Below are 20,651 nucleotides of genomic sequence, written 5' to 3' on the forward strand. Positions count from 1 at the left end.
ACAGTGTGCATCCACACCTCTCAAAGTACCGCTTGCTGAGTTGAGCTACCTATCCTACCGACTCGGGTTCAAATCATGAGGAATTTCATATGCCTTCGTCAGCACAGCCATCTGATACATTCCACCCATACACCGCGTCGACATTCTCTGCTCTTCAGTTACGTTACTCGGCCTGCTTGACGCCCGCACGATCTAATGTCTACCAACGAGACCTCGATATTAACGGTACCATACATTATTTGGAGATGGTACCTTGATACCCTTGTCTACTATGATCCTCAATCCTGGGTCGCTTCCGTTGCACATGCTTTCCGCATCCTGGCCTTCGTTCTCATCGCTCCGTTCGCAATTTTGACCATGCTTGTACGTATCGATGCATATATAACCCTGGATACGCTCAGCATGATGCTGCCATTTCTTTAGGACGTCACCTCATATGTGATCGCGCGAACCCTCGGCGTCATTGAGACCACCAAGGCGTCCACCAGTGACAAAGCCGAGATGCACGAAACGAGCGTGCCCACCCTGCTCGTCTCCGACGAATCCAATAACTCCACCGCACTCGACACCGGTACACCGCCGGCCTCACGCCCTGGCTCCACCGACCACGACGGACACAACGCCACTGATCCCAACACCCTCTTCTTCAACTCGGGCGAGAAGCTGTCCGGCGTTGGCGTGTTCTCCCCCGCCGCGTCGAGACCCGCGTCGCCTACCGTGGAGCGGAAGCGACTTGTCGACACGCCGTGGCAGAACTCGCTCGGTGCGAGTGGCTCGGAGTCGGGATCCGTCAGTGAATCCTTCACGCTGATAGAGAAGGACGAGGAGGACGAGGGTGTTTCAGTGGGATTGCGGAGACGAGCGCAGCAGATTGCTTCCAAAAGTGCCTCGCAATAGCTTCGAACATTGCCTCGTTGCCGAACGGGTTGACACCACGCAGGGTAATATACCCGGATTCATCCTGCTAATGTACCACTATCATTACACACTTAAACATCTAGAATACACTGTTCTACACTCCACAAGCAAGGACAGACGATAACACACGGAGCGCACGAACTAGAACCCAAAGCGTAGCTGCTCCCTCGTGAACTGCGGCGGTCTCCATATCAGCTTGTCCGGGTTGATGCGTCGCCGCTTCTTCTCCCGGGCTTTCTTATGTCGCTCCAACACCGCATCCGATAGCGAGATGACATGCTGACCCTTGTAATGCTTGAACAGCTGCAAGGTCGTGCATCTGTGGAGTCATCGTTAAATGTAGGATATTTCGAGGAGGAAATGATACAAACGTGTTCATGATATCCGCATGCGTGATGGACGTCCTCTGCGCGATGTCATCGATACTGAGTTCCTCGTTCACGCTGTTCACAAGAAGTTCGACGATGGTCTCGGCCCAATACGAGCGGTAGCTAAGCAGGCCCAAATCGGAAAGTGGCTTCTCTGGGCTGCCGAGCTTGCCTTCCTTTTTGCTGAGCTCGTACGAGAACTCGATGAGGAGCTTGCCGTAACTGTGTCGTTGGTGCTGAGGCAGGGTGAGAATACACGCGACGTTGTAGTTCTCCGCCGATTCCTTTTCTTTGGAGAAGTAGCCAATGATATGGCAGCCGGTGGAGTCGCGTTGACACTGATGAGCGTTTATGAATACACCGGGACGACAAGCACGCTGCAGACTCTCACCATGACATAATACAGGAAGGGTGTGACGTCGTAGTACAATGTTTTACTGAGGAGGTAGGTCAGCTACCGCGTTCCAAGCTTCAGAACGGGGCACGCCTACTGATCAAGGAAACATTTGGAGAGCAAGCTCAGATTGCGACAATACGTCAGCTGCCGCTTGCCGTCGAGCTCAAAGAACGAAATGTCCTCATGTCGATAGATCTCATTTCCCGGCGGGTGCAGTAGGTTGCATCGCTTGCGATGCCGGCCGAGCATGAACTCCGAGGGGAAGTACGACAGGCACATCTCGCAAATGTACAGCAGCGGCAGATGCGCGTACTCCTGGGGGTACGGGCTGAAGTACCAGGCCTCGACTTCGTGCTTGCCGATCTGGAGCCTGTTCAGGTTCTTCACTCGCGCGATCTCGGAGATGCTCTGGGTCATGGATCCTTGCGTGCGCAGCTTCTCGATTTCCTTCTCCTTGCTGAACGCGGCCAGAGGAGGCGGCTCTTCCGTCGGAGCGCCGGTAAGGCTGAGCTCGAACGTCTCGTCCTCCGCCTCGCCCTCTGCGTCCACGTCCATCTGACTGTCGGCGTCGGCGTCGGCGTCATCGTCTGGCTCGCCATCCGCGTCGATGCTGCCCTCGGCATCTTCGTCATCGCCCTCTGGTTCTTCGTCTTCGTCATGAGGAGCTTTCCGTTTGAGAGGGGTGCCCGGAGCTGGCGAAGGACTATGTGGCGCAGGCGTCGGAGTGGCGGGAGTGGCGGGGGTGGCGGGCGCAGCGGCCCACGCAGCGTTGAGTGAGGCTTTCTTGAGGAGCGAAGGAGGTGCAGCTCGAGGGGTCTTTCCGGGTGCTTTGGGCGCCTTGCTTGCCTTGCTCGGTACTTTGGGCACCTTGGACGGCGCCGCCTTCTTCGGGACGGGAGGAGCCTTCGGCCGCGGCCACTCCAGGTCCCTGGTCAGGATGAGCCGCGAGCCAGACACCCATTCGTCGAGACGCTTGTTGAACTGGTCCCAGTGGACGAAGTACTCGAGCTTGTCCTCGGGCTTCTCGGGCTGCGCCTCCTCCTGCTCCTGCGGCTTGCGCCGGGAGTAGCGGTTCTGCGGTTTTTCGCGGATCGAGAGGATCTCAGCGAGCCGCTCTTCTTCCTGGCCATCCGGACCTGGCCTGCGTATGTAGATCTTGCATCCCACGGAGACGGTCTGGTTGGTTGGTTGGTTGGGGGGTTGTGTGGCGAGGATGAGTCAGTCGCGTCGTGGGACAGCCGACGATTGCGTATCGCTGCGCACCTGGATGTTGTACGTCCCTCCTTTCGAGATGGGCGCGGGCTCCGACGGAACGTCTTCTCTCGGCGTCGGCGGCGACATGAAGAATGAGGGCCTTCGCTGAGCTGTACGACGGCCACCCTTTCGCTCAGTTTGCTTGCCAACGAGTCACCGTTCTGTGGCTGTGCTGCCGGGCGCTTGCAAACCCAGCGTCTGTTAAATGTTTCTCCCTGAAGTTTCACGAAAGGACGGAGTTCTAGGGACACACGCTTTCGACTGGTTTCACGGTAGCGACAAGATCCTCTATTTCAAGATGAGCTATTTGACGATCTTAGACTATACAATATGTGATGTAATGCATGGATGGTGTATACTTGCAAGACCGGTGACGAAGAGCGAGACATTACAGATATCGTGGAACGGCACAAATATTGTTCACTACCCCTGTGCCCGATGCCATGACATCAAAGCCGCAAATGAAATCAAGGAGAGAGTCCACGTGTGGCGCAGATAGCGTAGAGAAAACGAAGTGATCATAGCAGCGATTAATGATTATTTCCTCCCCGGACCGGCCTCCATCTCCAACTGCCTCGACGGGTCTGGCAGCAAGCGCCAGATAGCATCCGACGGAAACAGAACCCACCCCCAAACCCACCAATTCCAAAACACATGCGTCGAACTCGCAACGCTCTACAGATCGGCCAAAGGTACTTGATCGCGCTCGATCTCGGAATGGAAACCAAGGCGATGCGTTCGTGAGGAGAGGGGCCAGATCGGTGCGTGTATATGCCGATCCATATGGCCCCCCTCCGTCGTCGTCGTCGTCGTCGTCAATGCCATCGCTGATTATCCACCGACCGCAGGCACGGCGGGTTGCGTCGGCGTTCCTCGCCTACGCGGCGCGACGACACCCGGGTAACGACTAGCGCCGGGCTCGCGTCGTGGCCTCATATTTTCGGGGTAGATATCATGGCGTGCAGGCGGTGCGTAGATCGCGGAATCGTGTATGTGCGCTATGCCACGTCTACTGGCGGATCTTCCGCCTGCGGACGCTGAAGCGACTGGTCACCGCCTTGGGTATTCTTGACGTCTCGCTGAGTAATGGCGAATGCGACCCATGCGGGCATATCGACATCGCGTGACTGATCTTCGATCATCCATGGATGTTCCTGCGATGAGCAATCGTTAGCGTTTCATCTCGGAGATTAATGCGAGCGGGGGCGCGCACGAGTAGCTCCGCATAGGTAGCTCTGCGTTCCGGAATCTTCTCCAGACATCGATCGACCCAATCCCTGGCGTTGGCTGAGAAACGTTCCTCAGGCAGTTCCGGGGGTGGACCGTGAACGATTGCGGTGAGTTGCGCGAAGACATTCGAGTACGTTTCTGGGATGTTTGCGTGAGCGAAGGGACATTGCCTTACGGCGAGGCTGTATAGTATACCTGGAGGGTATGGATATTGCCCAATGCCCATTTCTATTGCGGTCAGGCCAACGGACCAAATGTCGGAGGATACCGTGTATGCGCCGAGACTGCCGACCGATTCGCCCTTTATCCGTTCAGGGGCCATGTAGGATTGACACCCGATATTTGTCCTGGCTAGTGACTTCTCGAGTTGACCTGAAACCCCGAAATCGCAAAGCTTGATTTGACCCTTGCGGTTCACGAGTACGTTCGTGGGCTTGACGTCTAGGACGAAGTTGGTTATGTGATTTGACGTCAATCACAAGCAAACTTACCTCGATGCATGATTTGTAACTCGTCCTTCAAGAACTTGAGCCCACGGCACATGCTCGCAAGGATCCGTGCCAAGACTTCTTCTGGTACGCCTCCCGCCTGAAGCTTGTCCATGCTGCCCGCGTCCATGAATTCCATGCAGAAGTACACGCAGCTCTCGATGAAGAAGGCGCCGTAAAACTCGACGATCTCCGGAGCGACCGCTCGATGTAGGATATCAAGCTCCATGAGGATCGCGTTGAGTTTCGACTGCTCCAGTTCTAGCCGAATCTCCTTCATCGCCATGAGAACCTTGGTCGGTTTGTGCAGTACCCGCTTGACGGTGCCATAGTTGCCCTTTCCGAGGTCTTCGTAGAGTTCCAATTGGTCCATATTTATCGCGAAAGATTGCCCGCTCGAGAAGTCTACGCCGGTCGCATGTATAACCAGCTTGCCCTCGAAACTTAGTCGGCCAGAAGGGTCACTGCGGCAGATACACATGTCAGACACGGCAGCATATCGCGGTCGAAGAAGCGGTTCGAAAGAATAGACGCGATGCAGTCCGCCACCCGAGATCAGCGAACGGAGATGAACGAAGGGTCACTTACACAATCTTCCCGAAATTAGCAAATGGCGAGCCTGAGACGGCCGGTCGCTTTATCGGGGGATCATCGGGAGCCAACGACGGGGCACCCGCGCCCAATCCGGCGCCCAGCGCGCCCCCTCCCGGTGCGCCGTCCAGGACGTTTTCGAGCTTGAGCCCGGGCCCCTTTCTCCTGCCCGCGAGGCCTGCCCCGGGCTTGCCCAGCTGAGGCCCGGCGGGGGCGCTGCGAGAGTTGCCGGCACCGTTCGGATCGACGGGCGGGCGCTGTCCCCGGTTGGCCATCGCGGCCATCTTCGCCTGGAGCGAGGGCGGGATCGGGGTCGCGCCGGCGCGGGTGGCGAGCAGTCTACTTCCCGGGGCCGTCCTGGGCGCGGCGCGGGGAGGCGGGCGGGGGGCATCGGTGGTGGATGAGGAGGGGTCGGGCATGGTGGTGGCAGGGAGTCGTCGAGATGGTGAAGATGGAAGATGCGCGTCGGATGAAAGGAGAGTAAAGGGTTTCGCAGGGAAGCGACGTCATACCCTCGAGGAAACCTCACTGCGCCCGAGCGACGACGCTCTAAATAATCACCTTCACGCTGGACCTGTTTATAATCGCCACCCTCGATTTGTACGCTTATCATGAGCCGCGGGTAGTCGCGGATATATGCAGCACAGCTCAACGGCCTTCATTTCGTATTCGAGCAACTGCGCATTCGGAAGGCGTCCGCATCCCGGCGGCGAGCTCATGCGTACTACGCGTCCTAGCCGCGCACGATGGTGGTATCTTCTCGCGCCGGCTCACAAAGGAACCTGCAGCTCGATCGATATGTCTCGCCAGGCCGGGGGTGGATGCGGCCGTACGGTGCCAGGAACTTGGCGGGCGCGGATCCTACGGCACCGGCCTTGCAATTGCCAGGACAAACGTCAGTGTCTCCAGAGAGCCAACCAAGACGCAAATCCACTCTGCTCTCCGCATCAAACGAGGAAGTATCAATGCCATGACATCAGCGACGCGCTTGCTCCTGCCATGACCGACTCTCATAACGGCGACAGCCTATTTCGAGTGACAGCTCCGCTTCTCAATGCAGCCTCACCCTTTGGTACAGGACACCCACTCGATAACAGGGTTCGTGATTGCCCACACCAAAACCCACCCTTGAACTTGGCCCCGCCGCCGCGTCCATGGTTCAAGAACAAGAAAGCGGTACCCTACCCGCGCTCCTGGCGCTACTATGGCTATGGATCTACCGAGTGACGCGCAAAACACCTCCCGGGAATGCGTTCGGTGGCGAGTTGACGCACCCGCGTCGTGGGCCAGTGACGTACTGGCCGCTCGCCTCGTGCGTGCCCGTAAGTACCTCAGTGCACTCGGAAGTTTGCAGGTTCGATGTATGTCAAACTCTAGTACAGCGCTCGCGTCTTCCTCGCCATCAACGTCGTCATTTGGCATGCTTAGGTCCGGTACTCGGAAGATTAGGTGCTCCGAATGCCAGTTTCCGCAGCCCGCCCGGGTGCCTTGGCGTTTTTGGCATGCATGATGTTCGAAGCTTTCTCACCTAGGGATCCGTGTTGCCATTCAAGGCTGTCGTTGCCATTCAGACCGAAATTTGCAAGTTGCAGCTTGCAACTCGCATCGCGGGCGGCGCGGATCCAGCGAAGCCGCCCCAAGACGCCATATTCACGCATTCCTGGCCACCAACTAGGAACTCCCACTTCCCGCCGTAGTGTGTTGCGTTCAGGGCTTGTCGGAGTACGAGCACCATCTGCCAGAGCTTGTCCTGGAACCCTGTCTCGGTGCCTTTGCTATCTTATCACGCCCCCATACCCTTCAGGTTGCTCAAAGTCCGCGTTGTTCCATTCCAACTGCAATATACCTTTGGTATGTATGCAAGTGCGCAGGCATGCCATATCTCTGAACCGAGCTCGCGTTCAACTGGTTTGAGTTAACGTGCAGAGCTGAGCCAATCCACGCCCACCGGAGACGATTTGTGGCAACACACACCTTGACGTCACTCAAGCTCAAGTACTTGTACTGCAAACGTTGGCTTCTTCGTACTTATCACAACTCGTGTTTTACCCCTCATACGCAGAGGGATGACCCTGTACCAGGTACATGGCGTTGCGGAAGCAAATAATCTCCCGATCAACAACCCGTGTTCGCATCCACCCGGGCATCCTTCACCACCTTGTGACACGCCTCCTTTGTTCGCTCGTGGGCAGAAGGCGCTCTCACCCTGCTCTCACCGGGCGCGTGTTGAAAGAAAGGCAAAGGACCCTCCGCCGTCGATGATCCCGTGTTCCACCCCCGCACCCACCCACTATGATCACCCAGTCACAAGCAATAAGTAGGTACTTATATCAACCCGGCGCGCTGGACCACGAATCAGCAAAGCGGGCGGTGCCGAAAGGGTACAAACCCTCGCTGTCAGGGCACCCTTTGATTATCAGAACGAAAATGTATCAAGTTCGGTCCGCGGTAGTTCATAGGCCGTGTATGGCCGGAACCCTCGGAGCACGTACGCCGTATTCTGAAGCAGGAAAACATGATACAACGCGTCGTGTGTCGCTCACTGGATCAGCTATGTACACGGAAACAGGGTCGTTGAGAGACAGCTGTTGTAGACTGAATTCAAGCACGCCTCGTGGGTGTGGTCCGCGGAAGAGCGCGATCGTGTATAAAACACACATCACGCCTTGTACATAGCGTCCAGGAAAGCCGATGCCAGTTCCCCGACCATCGATGGTCCCACGGGACTCGAGTTGCCAAGACCTGCCAGCGACGAAACGATGAGTGGGGGTGACAACACGCATAACCGCAAGGTGTAACGTACCGTAAACGGCGACCATGTTTCCCTTGCCACCGGGTTGCAGCTTCGCCTCCTTAACGGCATCCTTCAGGTCGGCGATGAACGTATCCACGATCGCCGTGGTCAACCGCTATCACGACACGCGTCAGCCAAACCACCTCGTCAGCAGTACGCGGGGAGGAGCAACTCACCGTGCACGCGATGTGAACCGCAGGTGGGTTCGAGATCCCGTTCAGATGCCAGCCGCGCTTCGACATCGCGTCGCCGACCTCGAGCACGTTGACGACAGGCGAGCGCGAGGCGAAAGCGACGACCGACGCCGGCGGGTTGCCGAGCACGTACAGCTCAGAGATCTCGGTCGTGATCGCCTTCTGGATCTTCTTCGCACAGGAGACGATGGACCGGCAGGACTCGAGGTAACCGTTGTGTCCCATGTAGTTCATCGCCGCCCACGTTCCAGCAATCAATGCCCCGGGTCTATGTAAGTACGGTGAGGCGGGCGTCGCAAAGGATAGAAAGATATGTGATCACCTTGAGCCTGAAATACTGGGGCTACCGTAGACGCCGCCAATCCAGTCGGGTTGCACGTAGTATTGGTGTCTTCGCAGTTCAGCATCGCGGTACATAATCACCGACGAACCCTGCATGAATGAGTTCGTAAGAGATCCGGCGTTTCAGGAACGTCACGGCGCAAGAACACACCTTGGGAGCGAAGCCATACTTGTGAGTGTCGCAGCTGATGGCGGTGACACCCTCGACTCGGAAGTCAAACGGCTCGACCGGGAAGCCGGCCTCTTCGAGGAAAGGCATGATAAAACTGCCCAGACAGCAGTCGACGTGAAGGCCAATGTTATGCTTTTTCGCCAACGCGCCGAGAGAGACGATGTCGTCTTGGCAGCCATCAGGGAAGTTGATCGCAGAGCTGACGAGCTTGCAGAACAGTCAGACTCAGGATGTTGACCGTGGAGCAAGCGGATCTATATACCATTATCGTGTTGCGGTTTCTGATATTTGGTCAGCAAGGAGGACGCGCGGAGACATGAAAGCACCCTTACATCGCGCGCCGAACTCGTTTGATGTCCACTTGCCGTGTTTCCTGGTTCACGGGCATAGGATGGAGCTTGATCTTGAAGTACGCCGCTGCCTTGTTGAACGCCGCATGGGCGGTGATCGGCACGATCCTGCGTCCCGTCAGCGAGCAGATCCAGAGGCAGAGGCGTCAACCTCACATTTCCGGTTCAGTTATGCCCCTCACTGCTCTTGCCCAGTCGCGATGCGTTTTCACGGACATGAGGATGGATTCCGTGCCACCAGAGGTAGTAGTTCCGGCACCATTGGGGTTGTTGTACATCCGCAGACACATGGAGACGATCTCGGCGTCCATTTTGCGTATCGCGGGGAATACGTCGGGGTGCAGCGGGTTCGAGACGCAGTACCGCGCAAAGGCAGCGACGATAACCTTCTCCATATCTTCTCCTCCATCTAAACGACAGCATGAACACAGCGATCCGGGGCCGAGATGAATACCCCACGTACGATAGACGGCGCCAGATAGCTTTCCGTGCCGCCAATCCGTGCCCTGCCCCATCTCCGCGTCCATCTTCTCCATCTCGCCCTGTATCCATCCGAGCGTCTTGCCCTCGTCGGGCAACGACAGATGCCTGGTCACGTCTGCTCCCTTGGGCACGAGCTTGTTCTCGATGTCAAGCTTCGCCTTGCCCATCTCCGCCTCGACCTTCTTCCGCGCCGCGGGCAGGCGAAGCGCAAGTAGAATCACGCGCTGCGTCACCCAGCGCACGAAGTCGACAACAGTTTGCGAGAGTCCCCGCGCGCGTACATGGCGCTGCGCCTTCACGAATTGGTTGAGGAGCACATAGTAGAACAGAGCTGTCTTGAGGGTATCCAGGTTCAGATTAGCGCGAACGACCGCGCGCGCGGTGGAGGCGCTTGGAATCCCAGTCATGGCGACTTGCGGAGAGGGTTAAGTGGGGGAGTCAGACCTGAGATCCGGGACCTGGCAGTCCTCCGTAAGATGGCGCGCGGCCTGATATATATGCAGGTCCTCGCGGGCAAAGGTCAGTCCTAGACCGTCAGCGCTGCCGAATGCGCTTCAATTGCTCGCTTCCGGGTGGCCATGGTCCGAGTAATCGCGTGGCCGGCACTTCAATTCACGGCACCCGATCTGGCTGGATCTCCGAGCCCTCCTCCAACAACACAGAAGATAATTTACATTTATAACGATACCTTGGATGTCTGACAATAATACTCTGGTCTACTCAGCCCCTCTCGGCGATACTAAGTCCTTGCTGAACTCTCCACAGGACATCTTCTACGTACGCACTGAAAGTGCTGCCAGGTGTGCCGACCACTCCATTCGCCCTGGAAATGACAAACGCGTCGATGAGGGGAATTAGGAAAGGGAGAAGCAGGAGGTTATCTCTCGGATTACGCAATATGCGCAGTCGAGAGGCAAGAGCGGAAAGTTCGGGATGTGTCGTAGCAACCTCGAATGGTGATGCAGCATCGGAGGTTTCGGGGATGCCGGAGGTGGTAAGGAAGTCTGAGAGAAAGAATGTACAAGGGAAGGTGCGAAGCACGGGTTCAATGAACGGGGAAGACGAGGGGTTCGCGACATCCGTGGCGATGAACAGCGGTGTATTGAGTGCTTGAAGTCGGGGATCTCGGTGCGATGGGCGTCGACAGCGAACGTTGTCCCTCCGTTCGTCCCATCGATGGCCACTCAATGGCTGCCGCGACTGATCGTGGAAGTTCCAAACCAGCTCATCCAGCTCTTTGACCACCTCCTGCTCGAGTAGTGCGATGTCTTGAACGAGCGATTGCCATACATGACGAACATTGCGTTGTGCCTTCTCCTTGAATTCGCCATCCCCGACGCGAACGTGCGCGCCCAGAAAACGGGTGTCTTCTGTCAAGATACTAGCAATGGAACTGGATATGTCGTTTAGGAGAGGGTTGGTAAAGGTCATCGCCCTCCGGATTCGCGTTCGTATATCCCGATGACGAGAGTCACGGAGCCAAAGACGCGAGGAGCCGAACAAAGATCCAAAGCGCATGATGGCTTCCGGGTATTGTTGGAGGGAGGCAATGGGCATACACTGTTGGTATTTGTGCCCTGAGCTGAGATCCTTTCCTGAAGGGATGAAGTCAACGATGCGGTAGTGATATGCAGAGGTATCTTCGAAGGTTATAGCGTCCCCAAGTCTCGAATCGCGGAGGAGAGCCTCGAGGTTGTCGCCCACCACAAGGTCGGACGTCTCTCGCAATGAGGAAACGCGGACTTGGTATCGTATGCTGTCCATGTCGACGATCCAATGCCACGGGATCTCGGTCCAGTCGGAATATCCTTCGCACTCCGGGGGTATTATGATGCCATCCGGCACCTTAGAGCAATGCAAGAGACCGTCCTTGGTGGCATGCAAAAGGGAACGCAGAAGTTTGGAATACGGCAAGTAACGTAGCGGCTTGGAGCCAAGACGCGCAGGAGGTATAAGCAGAGTGCGATTCAGGATTTGCGCCAACACGAGCGCGTTTTCGAGGGCTATGCGTTGGTTGTGCAAGCCACTGTGCGGTAGGTACGTAAGGAACCTCTCGCCGTCGAAGATCCGTCGAGACAGGTCTTCGTCTTGTTCGAGCGAAGGAAAGGGGTCATTGAATGAATAATGCCCTTGCGCTTGAGAGTCGGGTTCGTGAGCTCCTGGGCGAAGGAGAGGTGTGCTGGCGGGACGGTACCTGGAGGTGTAGAGGTACCATGCTGCACAAAACGAGCTGATGCTGGCAGTCGCCAGAAGAAACACCAGTAGGGTCAGGCGTTGCTCGTAGACCATCTTCTGGGTTCGCCTTCGCGGTCCTGGACGTGGCGGCAAGCTGGCCATCGCCGCCGCGGCGGCCTCCTCTGACTTGGTCTTCACCACCAAGCCCGACTTGCGAGGTCGGGTCGGCGTTTCCGGCGGGTACATTCTATGGTGTCCCTTCTCCATCTCGACAGAGGGCGAGGAGTAGGAATGCCTGCTGCCCGTGGCGAACATATCCGGAGAAACTTGGGCGAAGTGACGGGCACCGCAAACCTCGATAGACTCGTACACGTGCCCGCGCATCGATCATACTCGCGGTGAAGCGCGGCGCATAATACGGTTGGCTTCATACCCTCCCCATCCTCGTCGGTCGTCGTCATCATGCACGCTATACAGGCGAGCACAACGATCCCGACGTACGATGATGATTCTGACTCTGCGCATTCGTAGCAACAATACTGGGCTGTCCGCGATTACCTGAGCCCCGTGAGCGCGATCTTCAAGTCACCGGCCGGTAATCACGGCGTCGATAACATCGCGCTGACCCTCCATCGCTAGGTTCTCAAAGAATCCAAGTTCAAGGAGCACGGTCGTATCACGCCTGGTGAGCAACTGTCGTTCGCTTTCGAGCGCTCGGTTTCGCTGAAGTCCCTGCTGTCACTAGAGGAGTTCGTTGCGGCGGGCGATTTCCTTACGTACAAGTTCCCGGTATGGACATGGTGCGCGCTTTACTTATCGAATGCTGTATTTATTGCGTGTGGATGCTAATGATCCGTTTCTGGTACAGGGAGAAGGGTGATGCCTCCAAGGCTCGCGATTATTTGCCCGCCGATAAACAATATTTGGTCACACGCGGCGTGCCCTGTCTTCGACGCGCCACATCTCTCGCATATACCGATGCAGACGAGGATGCGGAACGTCTCCTAAATATCGGCGATGGCCCCGCAGTCGAAGGCGACGAATGGGTCGAGACGCATACTGGTCGCATTTCCGAGGGTAACCCGTCCCAGATCGACGACATACCCGATGCCGACGACGAAGAACACGAGATAAGCGGGAAGATGGCGAACTTGGGCCTGGGGAAGCACGGTGCTGACAGTGGCGGAACGGCGGTAGGAGATATTCCGGACATGGACGAGATTCCGGACATGGAAGAGGACTTTGAAGAAGCGGAGGATGAGGCCGTCAAGAAGCCCGCTACTTCACCAGCGGATGGGAAGGTCGTTGACGGGGCGGAGGTAGAGGTGGCGAAGGGCAACCTTCTGCAGGTCCGGACGTACGATGTGATGATCACGTACGACAAGTACTATCAGACGCCTCGTATTTGGTTGGTCGGGTACGATGAGGTATGGGATCTATGTATTGTCAATCTGTCTATTCTTCTTCACGCTTGCTTTCCCTTTGCCAGAATCGGTCACCGCTGACCCCTCCGCAAATATTCCAAGACGTCTCCGCCGAGCACGCCTTCAAGACCGTGACCATTGAGCCATTCCCGCACTCAGCGTCCCTTCAAGCCGCGTCCGTACATCCTTGCAAACATGCCAATGTTATGAAGAAAGTCATCGAGAGGATGAATAATTCTGTGATTGCTTCGCAACTTGCGCAACAAACCGGGACAAGCAGCTCAAGTAAGAAGAACTCATTTCATCCTCTCAGTGTAAAAATTCTGAACACTGCATGTAGGCAAGAGCATCAATGCGGGCAAGGAGAAGCGCAAGTGGTTTGGCAGGCGAACTAGCGGGGGCCAAGGCGAAAAAGACGAAGGCGGCGAGGAAGTGGAGGGCATGCGGGTCGACTTCTACCTCGTTGTTTTCCTCAAGTTCATCGCTAGTATTGTGCCCACGATCGAGGTCGACTCGACGACCGCGTTCTAATTTTTTCGCACACGAACGATCGGCGAACAATTTGGGGAGGACTGTAGAATGTGTGACTATACCCGATGTATCAAAGGTCCAGGTTCCTATGCGGATGAACCTGCGATGACCCCTTGTGTTATAGAATTAATGATTACGATGTACACGATATCTATGCAAACACGCATTATAACGGACATGGAGATCTACGTATGCGACGAAGAGCAAAGAACGCCGGTAAGTATACGACGCAGCAGGGAAGACGAATGCAATAAGTTACGAGGCGCAAGATTGGAATAGATATGTAGGTGATCGTGAACGAAGGAGGTCGGCGAAGCGGAATATACGCGTTAAATATGTTAGATGATGAGCTTGAGGGACTTAGGTTTGGTACCGTCCGATTCGAGCTGAGCGCCAGCTTTGTGGGCTTTGTATGCCAGTGACTCCATATATGCGCGGAAGCTCTTCAGCCACTTGAGGTCAGACATCCAAGGCGCCCAATAGATAGCCCTGTTCACGAAAATGATTCATCAATGGGGCACTGGACGGCCTGCAAGGCGATGCGCACTCACCTCCATCCAGGCTCACCAAATTCCTCCTGTGTCTTTCCATTGTCTTTGAGGATCTCTATCGCCCTCTCGACATCGTGCGGGTGTATATACCAGACCATCTCTTCGCTATCGTCCTCCGATATCATCAAAACACGATCCATCTTCGGCAGCCTATCTTGCGTCGCACCAGTCACGGCACATCCCAGGTCGATGCGGTAACCGTCTAGGCCGAGCTCCTCTCCAGTCTGCCACGCAAGTTCGTCGACGTGCCTGAATCCCGGCGCAGAGACCGATGGCATGAACTCGACACCGTTGGAAGCGAGTAAGAAGCCCGCGTAGTCGCCGGGTAGTGCGACACCCAGATGGTGCTCCACCTCAGAGATGGACCCTGAAGCGGCGGGCAACCGACGGAGCACCTCGTGTTCCTCCCACTTGAGGGTCTCGAGCATCAGCACTAGCTCCTTCCATGAGATCTTGGAAATCGAGTCCTTTGTGATCTGCTTCTGCCTTGCGATGTCTTCCGACGTCTCACGGAAGCTGTTAAGGGCGTCCACCACAATTTTGGCGTCCGCTTCGACCTGCTCTGGAGCGCGGCCCACGGTACGTCCGACAAAGCCGGACACGAAAAATGGGCTCAAGGCTCGCCATTCTGCGAGGGCGTGTTGAAACTCGATATCTTCGTCACGATATTCCTGGTGCACTCTGTGTTTGATCCGGATTTAGTGAGGCGAGCGCATACGTCAAACGCGGGCTTACAACATGTCCATCCACTGGAGCGCGTGCGTGTCATCTCCGGAGTCCGCGGCCATGGCAACCGCGCCGGCGAGAGTGTACGGCCGAAGGTATGCATCGCCGTACCGGATCCGAAGCGCGACCGACTCCAGAACCTTCTCATACTCCTCCCGTGGAGGCAGCTTGTGACCGTCGCGCTTGGCCGCGTCCCAACCGTCGAGCTCCGCCGCGGACGGCGCTTGCCAGGGCACGAACGCGGGCCGCTGAGAGGTGGCGTCCCAAAGGAACTCGAGCGGTCTCCGCACGTTGAACCGGTCTAGGAGGAGCTCGGGTGCGCCGGGGAAGACACGAAGCAAGCAGCCGATGATCTCATTGCATGCGTCGATGGAGCCCTCCACGGCCAGGCGGATGGCAAACTGGACGGCGTCGAGGATCACTTGGTTCTGCTTCGAGGGTGGAGAGGTGGAAATCAGCCCGGCGAGTCGGTCGCCCGGAGACTCCGTCCTCCTCGTCTGCGGACCTGGGCTCTGTATCCAGAAGGGCGGTTCGTTGAAGGCTGATACCGGCAACTGCCCCCGCAGATCGTCCGCGTATGGAAGAAGCAGAGCAATATTCCGCAAGGACTTCGGGGAACCGTCGGAAGTCCATATATGCACTGCGGAGGTATAAGATTGGCATGCCGGAACTCAAAGGCGGCAAGAACATACTGTCGCGTATGAACTCGTCCGACTCCCAATGGATTTGCGGGACTGCCACGATAACCCAAAGTGGGCGTATCAATAATTGCACAAGTCGACTGCAAACGATTCCACGTACAGCTTGACACCACGCCCACTGGTAAGTTCCCGGATGATACCGTCCGACCGTCGAAGATTCCAAGGGAGGCCATGACTGCAGTTTGCAGGTCAGACATGAGTTATTTCGGCCGTGATTACAATCACCTTCGCGTGCACTACCGGATGTGACTATATCTCTCGGTTTCTCGCACTGTCAACCGCAACTCCTTCAGAAAGGCAGTAACGAGTAACTTTCAATTGGGACTTACTAGCCGCCGCAGAAGCTTCTCGGTATCCCATTTCCCAATTATAGGGGGCACCTCCTGCAAGATGCAGAGGACCTCGTAGCTTGTTAGGTACGTCAATGCCAGAGAGCAAGCACGGCGCGCGAAGACACGCGTACCTTGGCTGAGAGTCGAGATCTCGGTCAAGGAAACTGCCTACTTCAATAACATCGCTCCCCCCGCAGCTGCATTTGAGGTTGATGTCAGTTACGATGACATATGTGAGGGCGATCTTGGGGTCCTCTTTGAGAATGTCCAAGAAAGCACGAACGGCCGGGCTGAGCTCGTCACTAATCGCCCGCCACAGTCGTCAGCACGCATGATGATTACGATGGGTTCATCAGGATGACTGACCTCGTAATTAACACGAACACATTCCGTCGCAACGCCATCGGTCGTGGTTGCGGTTCAGGGGAAGAAAGGGAGATCAGGTCCGGACTGGGACAGGGCTATATATGTGTACAGAGCGGTATATGCAATCCAGGCTGGACCCCGAGTCCGCGAATCACGGGCGCTGTAGAAGAAGCCGCCTCCCAGTCGCAACGCGCTGTTGTGACGGCGCTTCAGACCGTCGGCACGCGTCGTCGTAAGAGTAAGAGAGCGTAAATGAGAGATAGATTGCATCGGCACCTGGTGGTGAGGTGGAGCCAGGGGCATCCACGCGGCCAGGATCAGGCACACTAGCATGTTCTCTGCGCGCGCCGCTGTGGTTACGGACCTGACGGGGGACGGGTGCACAAGCGCGGAATGCGGTGCCGCAGTTGATCCCGGCAGTCCCGCTCTGAGACTATGAGCCTCCGCTCTTGGCTTGCGGTACCTGGGAATGATTGCCCCTCCGCTTGATCGCAAATGAAAGTGGCGGTGCTCGAGGATCAGTAAGATAGGGCTCATTCAGTTTCAACAGGTGTGATACGTGCTGCGCAGCGAATTCCACTCGCTACGGGGCACACTCTCTAAATATAAAACCACAATTCTCTTTGGATGTACATTATCTTGAAATCTGTGGCGGCGATTTCTGTGAATTTTGAGCGTAGATTATTTTATTCGACTAGCAAGACCCGTGGGACCTGTTGAAACTGAATGAGCCCTATCTTACTTATCGGCGTCCCTAGATCATGCAAAATATGCATTACTGAATGCTCGTGATAGAGTACTGGGGATACATCTTGCTCAACGCCAGTGCCACAGACAGCCATGAGATGAACATGCCTATGTCTTGATCATCTGCGCCTTCGACATGGAAACCAACACCCTCCCTCGTACCCACCTCCCCTTTGCATCACCCGCACCCCAAATTAATACGCGCGTGGCGTGATGCCTCCGCCCGCCGCTCATACGACCCCGAACTTGACCACCCACGTCTCCGCGCACTTCTCGCTGCCCGGCAGCAGCCGTCTGCGCTCGAACCCCTCGTCGCGCACGAGGCCCTTGAACAGCACGCCGTCGCCCAGCCAATCGACGCGCTTGTACCGCGGCGCGTTCGAGCCCTCCTTATCCCGCCTCTTGCGCGCCGCGAACTCCATCCGCTCCAGGTTATTCTCGTCGAGCACGATCATACCCCACTCCGAGTCCGCCAGCGGCTCCTGCAGCGCCTTGTACAACGCCTCCCACACGGCCTCGACCGTGATCACCTGCCCGCCCCCTTGCACCTTGATGTCGACCGACCACGGGAATTCGGGTGAGATGAGCCGCATGTGCCGCGGTGGCTGGGCGCGCGCGACGGCGTACATGTATCGGTGCGCGCGAAAGATGTCGGACGGGATCGAGTCGCGCGGCTTGGTGCGCACGTCGAACGCGGGCGGCTTCAGGTCGCCCGCGAGGATCGGCGCGAGCTCGGGATAGCGTCGGGGCTCGGCAGCGAAGCCAGGCGGGGCTGCAAATGGACGAGGGGGCCACCAGAATGCCATCGGTGAGTACGCGGCGGTAAGTAGGGGTACGGGGATGAGGACACGGCGTACCCGGGAAGTAGCCTCCCGCAGCTTGCGCGGGCTGGGCGTATTGTACCCAAGCAGGTTGCGCCCAGTAAGCATAAGCGCCCGCCGCCGGGGACACGGGGACTGCAGGCACATAACCTGCCGGTGTTGATGGCTGCCAGTGCTGGTCCCAATGTGCCCAAGGATTTGCCATTGATGGTGTTTTGAATGGGTCGTTAGCGTCGATCCAGAGGAGGGCGGCGCGGCCAGAGAAAATGTGGGACGAGCTCGGGGTGATATGTCTCCAACGTTCTATAGCTTATCTTCCGCTGGGGGCGGACCACCGCGGGCGCAATGCGCATCCTGATCCTGACTATCGAACAAGCATCGCCTTGGCCCTTGGACGCTGCGTCTGATTCGATATCGCGACAGTGAGACGGGATCGCCTTGCCTCGTTGCTCGCTGGGCTGTGCAGGGGCTGTTCAATGTTATTCATCTCTCACAGACAGTGTCAGCGCTGCACCGCGAAGGCAGTCGCAACGCATCATGATCGTCGGGAATTACCGAGACGGGGTCTAGGCTCAGAAAGGGGCCTTGCTGGCTGCGGGGCGTCGAGGTTGTTCGCCGCCTTCTGGGTTCATGCATGTTCGCCTCGGAGCAAGCAAGCGTGCATGTTCGTGTGGACAACACCGCGCCGCGGTGATTAATCCAAGACCAACGGTCGGGAGTCGGGCGCGAATCGCGCGATGGTCTGGAGAAGAACTCGGCGGAGCAGCGCGTTCTTGCACGGCGACACACTGTCTTCGAGATAGTTAGATCAGAAGGGAAGAAGGAGCTGTATCATGTCTCAGTGTGACGTCTACGCCATGCCGCTCTCCGGTCATGCTGCTATGGATAGCCGACCGCAGGCGTGAGATTTCGCAATGACAACCTTCTCCAAATACGATTGCTAGCCCCATATTGTCTTTCTGCGGTCGTCTGAGAAACAAACATCGCGCGCGAGCATGTCGATACTGTTGTGGTCCATAGCCAGCCTTGATGGTTTGAGAGGCAAAGGGATAGCGAGTCCGCTCCAAATCCGTAGATGTTCAAACTTCTTGTCCGAAGCCGGCAACGATTCTTCGTATCCAGAAGCTACGTGTACTTATTTCTGAAGCAGCGCGGTCATGCCCAAGGTAGGTCATACTCGTTCATCGCGTTTCACAACGCCATCGATCCACTCCAATAATCGCGCATTGAGCTCCTCCGGAGCCTCGAGCTGGATCCAGTGCGAGGTGTCAAAGTCGATGACGGTGACCAGCTCTTCCCGCGTCGCGGCCTGCCGCATGCCCGCCTTGCCGACGGGTGCGAGGCAAACGTAGTCCTTCAACGCCGCGCCGAAGAAAACCGGCTTCGCGATCTTCCATTTGTCCAGTGGTATCGCTGCCCGGCACGATACGATGAGGGGGAGAATCAACATTTCAGCGTAAATTCGGTTATTCCCTACGCCGGTGAGCGGCTCACCGAGGTCCGCGTCGCGGGAAAGATTGCGGACGTGATTCGTGTACCACAGCAGCGGCGCCTTCATGCCACCTGAAAGCAAAGTAGAGCGCATGTGCTGGTAGTCCTGTATGCGTCGCCTCCGTCAGCCTCGCGGCGTATTAGGAGGAGACCGATACAATACCTCGTCCGTCAAGTAGGACGCTCGCTGCGTATGCGAGTCGCTCTCAACCCATTCCCTCAGTTTCCCCGTGTTCGCCACGTGCGTCTTCCACAGCGCCGGATCTTCCGGATACAACAGTTCAAGGAAGGAGTCGATCTGTGTCCGCGGGTCGTCAGCGATCGCAAAAGACAGATCAGAAACACCGCCAACATGTTTCTCGATGATACCCGCGGCATCTGGAGAGTCGAAGAACTGCCAGTAGCCAAAGACGTCGTAGCCGAAAGCCTGCCTCAGCTTGGCGATCATGTCCTCGTAATCCAGTCTGGCTGGCTTGATGTGGTGTACCGCGAGCCAGGCGAAACCCATGAAGCGCTCGGAGAACTGCATAGCCAAGCGAGAGAGCGGCGCGGTGCCCCTGCGAATCCAGCGTGAGCCTCCCCATCGCAGCTCATCCCTGGATCCTTGTCCTCTCACCAATCGTGTCCGATCGCGATGCACTCCCCGACACGCTCGTGCTCGAGGATCTCGACCATGTCCTTAGCGATCGCGACCGCGCTGTACGCCGCACCGTCCGTGGGCTTGTCGGTTCCAGCGTATCCGAGCATGTCGGGCACGACGAGACCGAACCCCTCCTTCGCGCCGAAAAACGCGACCTGGTGGCGCCAGTCGTAGGACGTGGATGGGAAACCGTGGAGGAACAGCAACGTCGGTTTCGATCCGGCGTCAGAGGGCGCGGAGAAGTAGTAGTGGTAGTTGATCCCGCGCGCAGTCTTGAAGTTTCGGTACAGCGATGGGTCCATGGCGTTCGCGGACGGGGGACGAGATCGAGTTGGTGATCCTGGGAGATAGCAGATATGTTTCTGCTTGTTGACCTGCATGGTGTTTGGTCGCCTCTGAGAGCGGCTGTGGTCACGGGACAGAAGACCACCGCCATGGGATAGCTTGGGATCTTGCAGCCGAACACCGCGACTTGGAGCAATAGAGTGTATCTGCAGCACGGCGAAGTGGGACTGCATTTTTTGGCGGGGCTCCCCGCGGACATCTTTGACCACTGCGGAGAACT

General features: G+C 56.9%; 9 protein-coding genes across 9 annotated transcripts; 2 read left to right on the forward strand and 7 right to left on the reverse strand.

Moving 5' to 3' along the window:
• Window positions 1–195: 195 nt before the first annotated feature.
• Window positions 196–897, forward strand: PUNSTDRAFT_131902 (uncharacterized protein; the record flags this gene model as incomplete). The annotated part of the gene is made up of 2 exons (XM_007381212.1): window positions 196–363; window positions 424–897. 2 exons carry the CDS (start codon window positions 196–198, stop codon window positions 895–897), a joined length of 642 nt encoding a protein of 213 aa, XP_007381274.1.
• A 162-nt stretch (window positions 898–1,059) lies between these two features.
• PUNSTDRAFT_131903 (uncharacterized protein) lies at window positions 1,060–3,024 on the reverse strand (the record flags this gene model as incomplete). Its single annotated transcript, XM_007381213.1, has 5 exons — window positions 1,060–1,237; window positions 1,290–1,624; window positions 1,678–1,723; window positions 1,778–2,859; window positions 2,947–3,024. 5 exons carry the CDS (start codon window positions 3,022–3,024, stop codon window positions 1,060–1,062), a joined length of 1,719 nt encoding a protein of 572 aa, XP_007381275.1.
• Window positions 3,025–3,935: 911 nt separating this feature from the next.
• On the reverse strand, window positions 3,936–5,136 carry PUNSTDRAFT_62147 (MAP kinase; the record flags this gene model as incomplete). Its single annotated transcript, XM_007381214.1, has 4 exons — window positions 3,936–4,091; window positions 4,151–4,305; window positions 4,363–4,608; window positions 4,659–5,136. 4 exons carry the CDS (start codon window positions 5,134–5,136, stop codon window positions 3,936–3,938), a joined length of 1,035 nt encoding a protein of 344 aa, XP_007381276.1.
• A 2,332-nt stretch (window positions 5,137–7,468) lies between these two features.
• On the reverse strand, window positions 7,469–10,094 carry PUNSTDRAFT_98981 (PLP-dependent transferase). Its single transcript, XM_007381215.1, has 9 exons — window positions 9,562–10,094; window positions 9,255–9,507; window positions 9,081–9,206; window positions 9,011–9,029; window positions 8,728–8,955; window positions 8,557–8,666; window positions 8,217–8,502; window positions 8,050–8,155; window positions 7,469–7,988 (listed from the first exon to the last, which is right to left on the reverse strand). The coding sequence occupies exons 1-9, from the start codon at window positions 9,986–9,988 to the stop codon at window positions 7,906–7,908; spliced, it is 1,638 nt and encodes a 545-aa protein (XP_007381277.1). The 5' UTR covers window positions 9,989–10,094; the 3' UTR covers window positions 7,469–7,905.
• Window positions 10,095–10,301: 207 nt separating this feature from the next.
• Window positions 10,302–12,085, reverse strand: PUNSTDRAFT_83502 (uncharacterized protein; the record flags this gene model as incomplete). The annotated part of the gene is made up of 2 exons (XM_007381216.2): window positions 11,776–12,085; window positions 10,302–11,716 (listed from the first exon to the last, which is right to left on the reverse strand). Exon 2 carries the CDS (start codon window positions 11,343–11,345, stop codon window positions 10,302–10,304), a length of 1,044 nt encoding a protein of 347 aa, XP_007381278.1. The 5' UTR covers window positions 11,346–11,716; window positions 11,776–12,085.
• PUNSTDRAFT_131907 (uncharacterized protein) lies at window positions 12,048–13,711 on the forward strand (the record flags this gene model as incomplete). Its single annotated transcript, XM_007381217.1, has 7 exons — window positions 12,048–12,122; window positions 12,288–12,323; window positions 12,396–12,441; window positions 12,502–12,556; window positions 12,625–13,183; window positions 13,246–13,465; window positions 13,521–13,711. 7 exons carry the CDS (start codon window positions 12,048–12,050, stop codon window positions 13,709–13,711), a joined length of 1,182 nt encoding a protein of 393 aa, XP_007381279.1.
• A 338-nt stretch (window positions 13,712–14,049) lies between these two features.
• Window positions 14,050–15,862, reverse strand: PUNSTDRAFT_111799 (uncharacterized protein; the record flags this gene model as incomplete). Its single annotated transcript, XM_007381218.1, has 5 exons — window positions 14,050–14,200; window positions 14,263–14,943; window positions 14,998–15,628; window positions 15,681–15,722; window positions 15,790–15,862. 5 exons carry the CDS (start codon window positions 15,860–15,862, stop codon window positions 14,050–14,052), a joined length of 1,578 nt encoding a protein of 525 aa, XP_007381280.1.
• A 1,517-nt stretch (window positions 15,863–17,379) lies between these two features.
• PUNSTDRAFT_31594 (uncharacterized protein) lies at window positions 17,380–17,880 on the reverse strand (the record flags this gene model as incomplete). Its single annotated transcript, XM_007381219.1, has 1 exon — window positions 17,380–17,880. A coding segment is annotated over one exon (501 nt), but the record flags the coding sequence as incomplete, so codon positions are not given.
• A 951-nt stretch (window positions 17,881–18,831) lies between these two features.
• On the reverse strand, window positions 18,832–20,415 carry PUNSTDRAFT_98990 (alpha/beta-hydrolase). The gene is made up of 5 exons (XM_007381220.1): window positions 20,063–20,415; window positions 19,799–20,003; window positions 19,610–19,744; window positions 19,450–19,552; window positions 18,832–19,368 (listed from the first exon to the last, which is right to left on the reverse strand). The coding sequence occupies exons 1-5, from the start codon at window positions 20,386–20,388 to the stop codon at window positions 19,127–19,129; spliced, it is 1,011 nt and encodes a 336-aa protein (XP_007381282.1). The 5' UTR covers window positions 20,389–20,415; the 3' UTR covers window positions 18,832–19,126.
• Window positions 20,416–20,651: the final 236 nt, after the last annotated feature.

Source organism: Punctularia strigosozonata, assembly GCF_000264995.1.
Source record: "Punctularia strigosozonata HHB-11173 SS5 unplaced genomic scaffold PUNSTscaffold_3, whole genome shotgun sequence".
In the NCBI taxonomy this organism is placed as follows: Eukaryota; Fungi; Basidiomycota; class Agaricomycetes; order Corticiales; family Punctulariaceae; genus Punctularia; species Punctularia strigosozonata.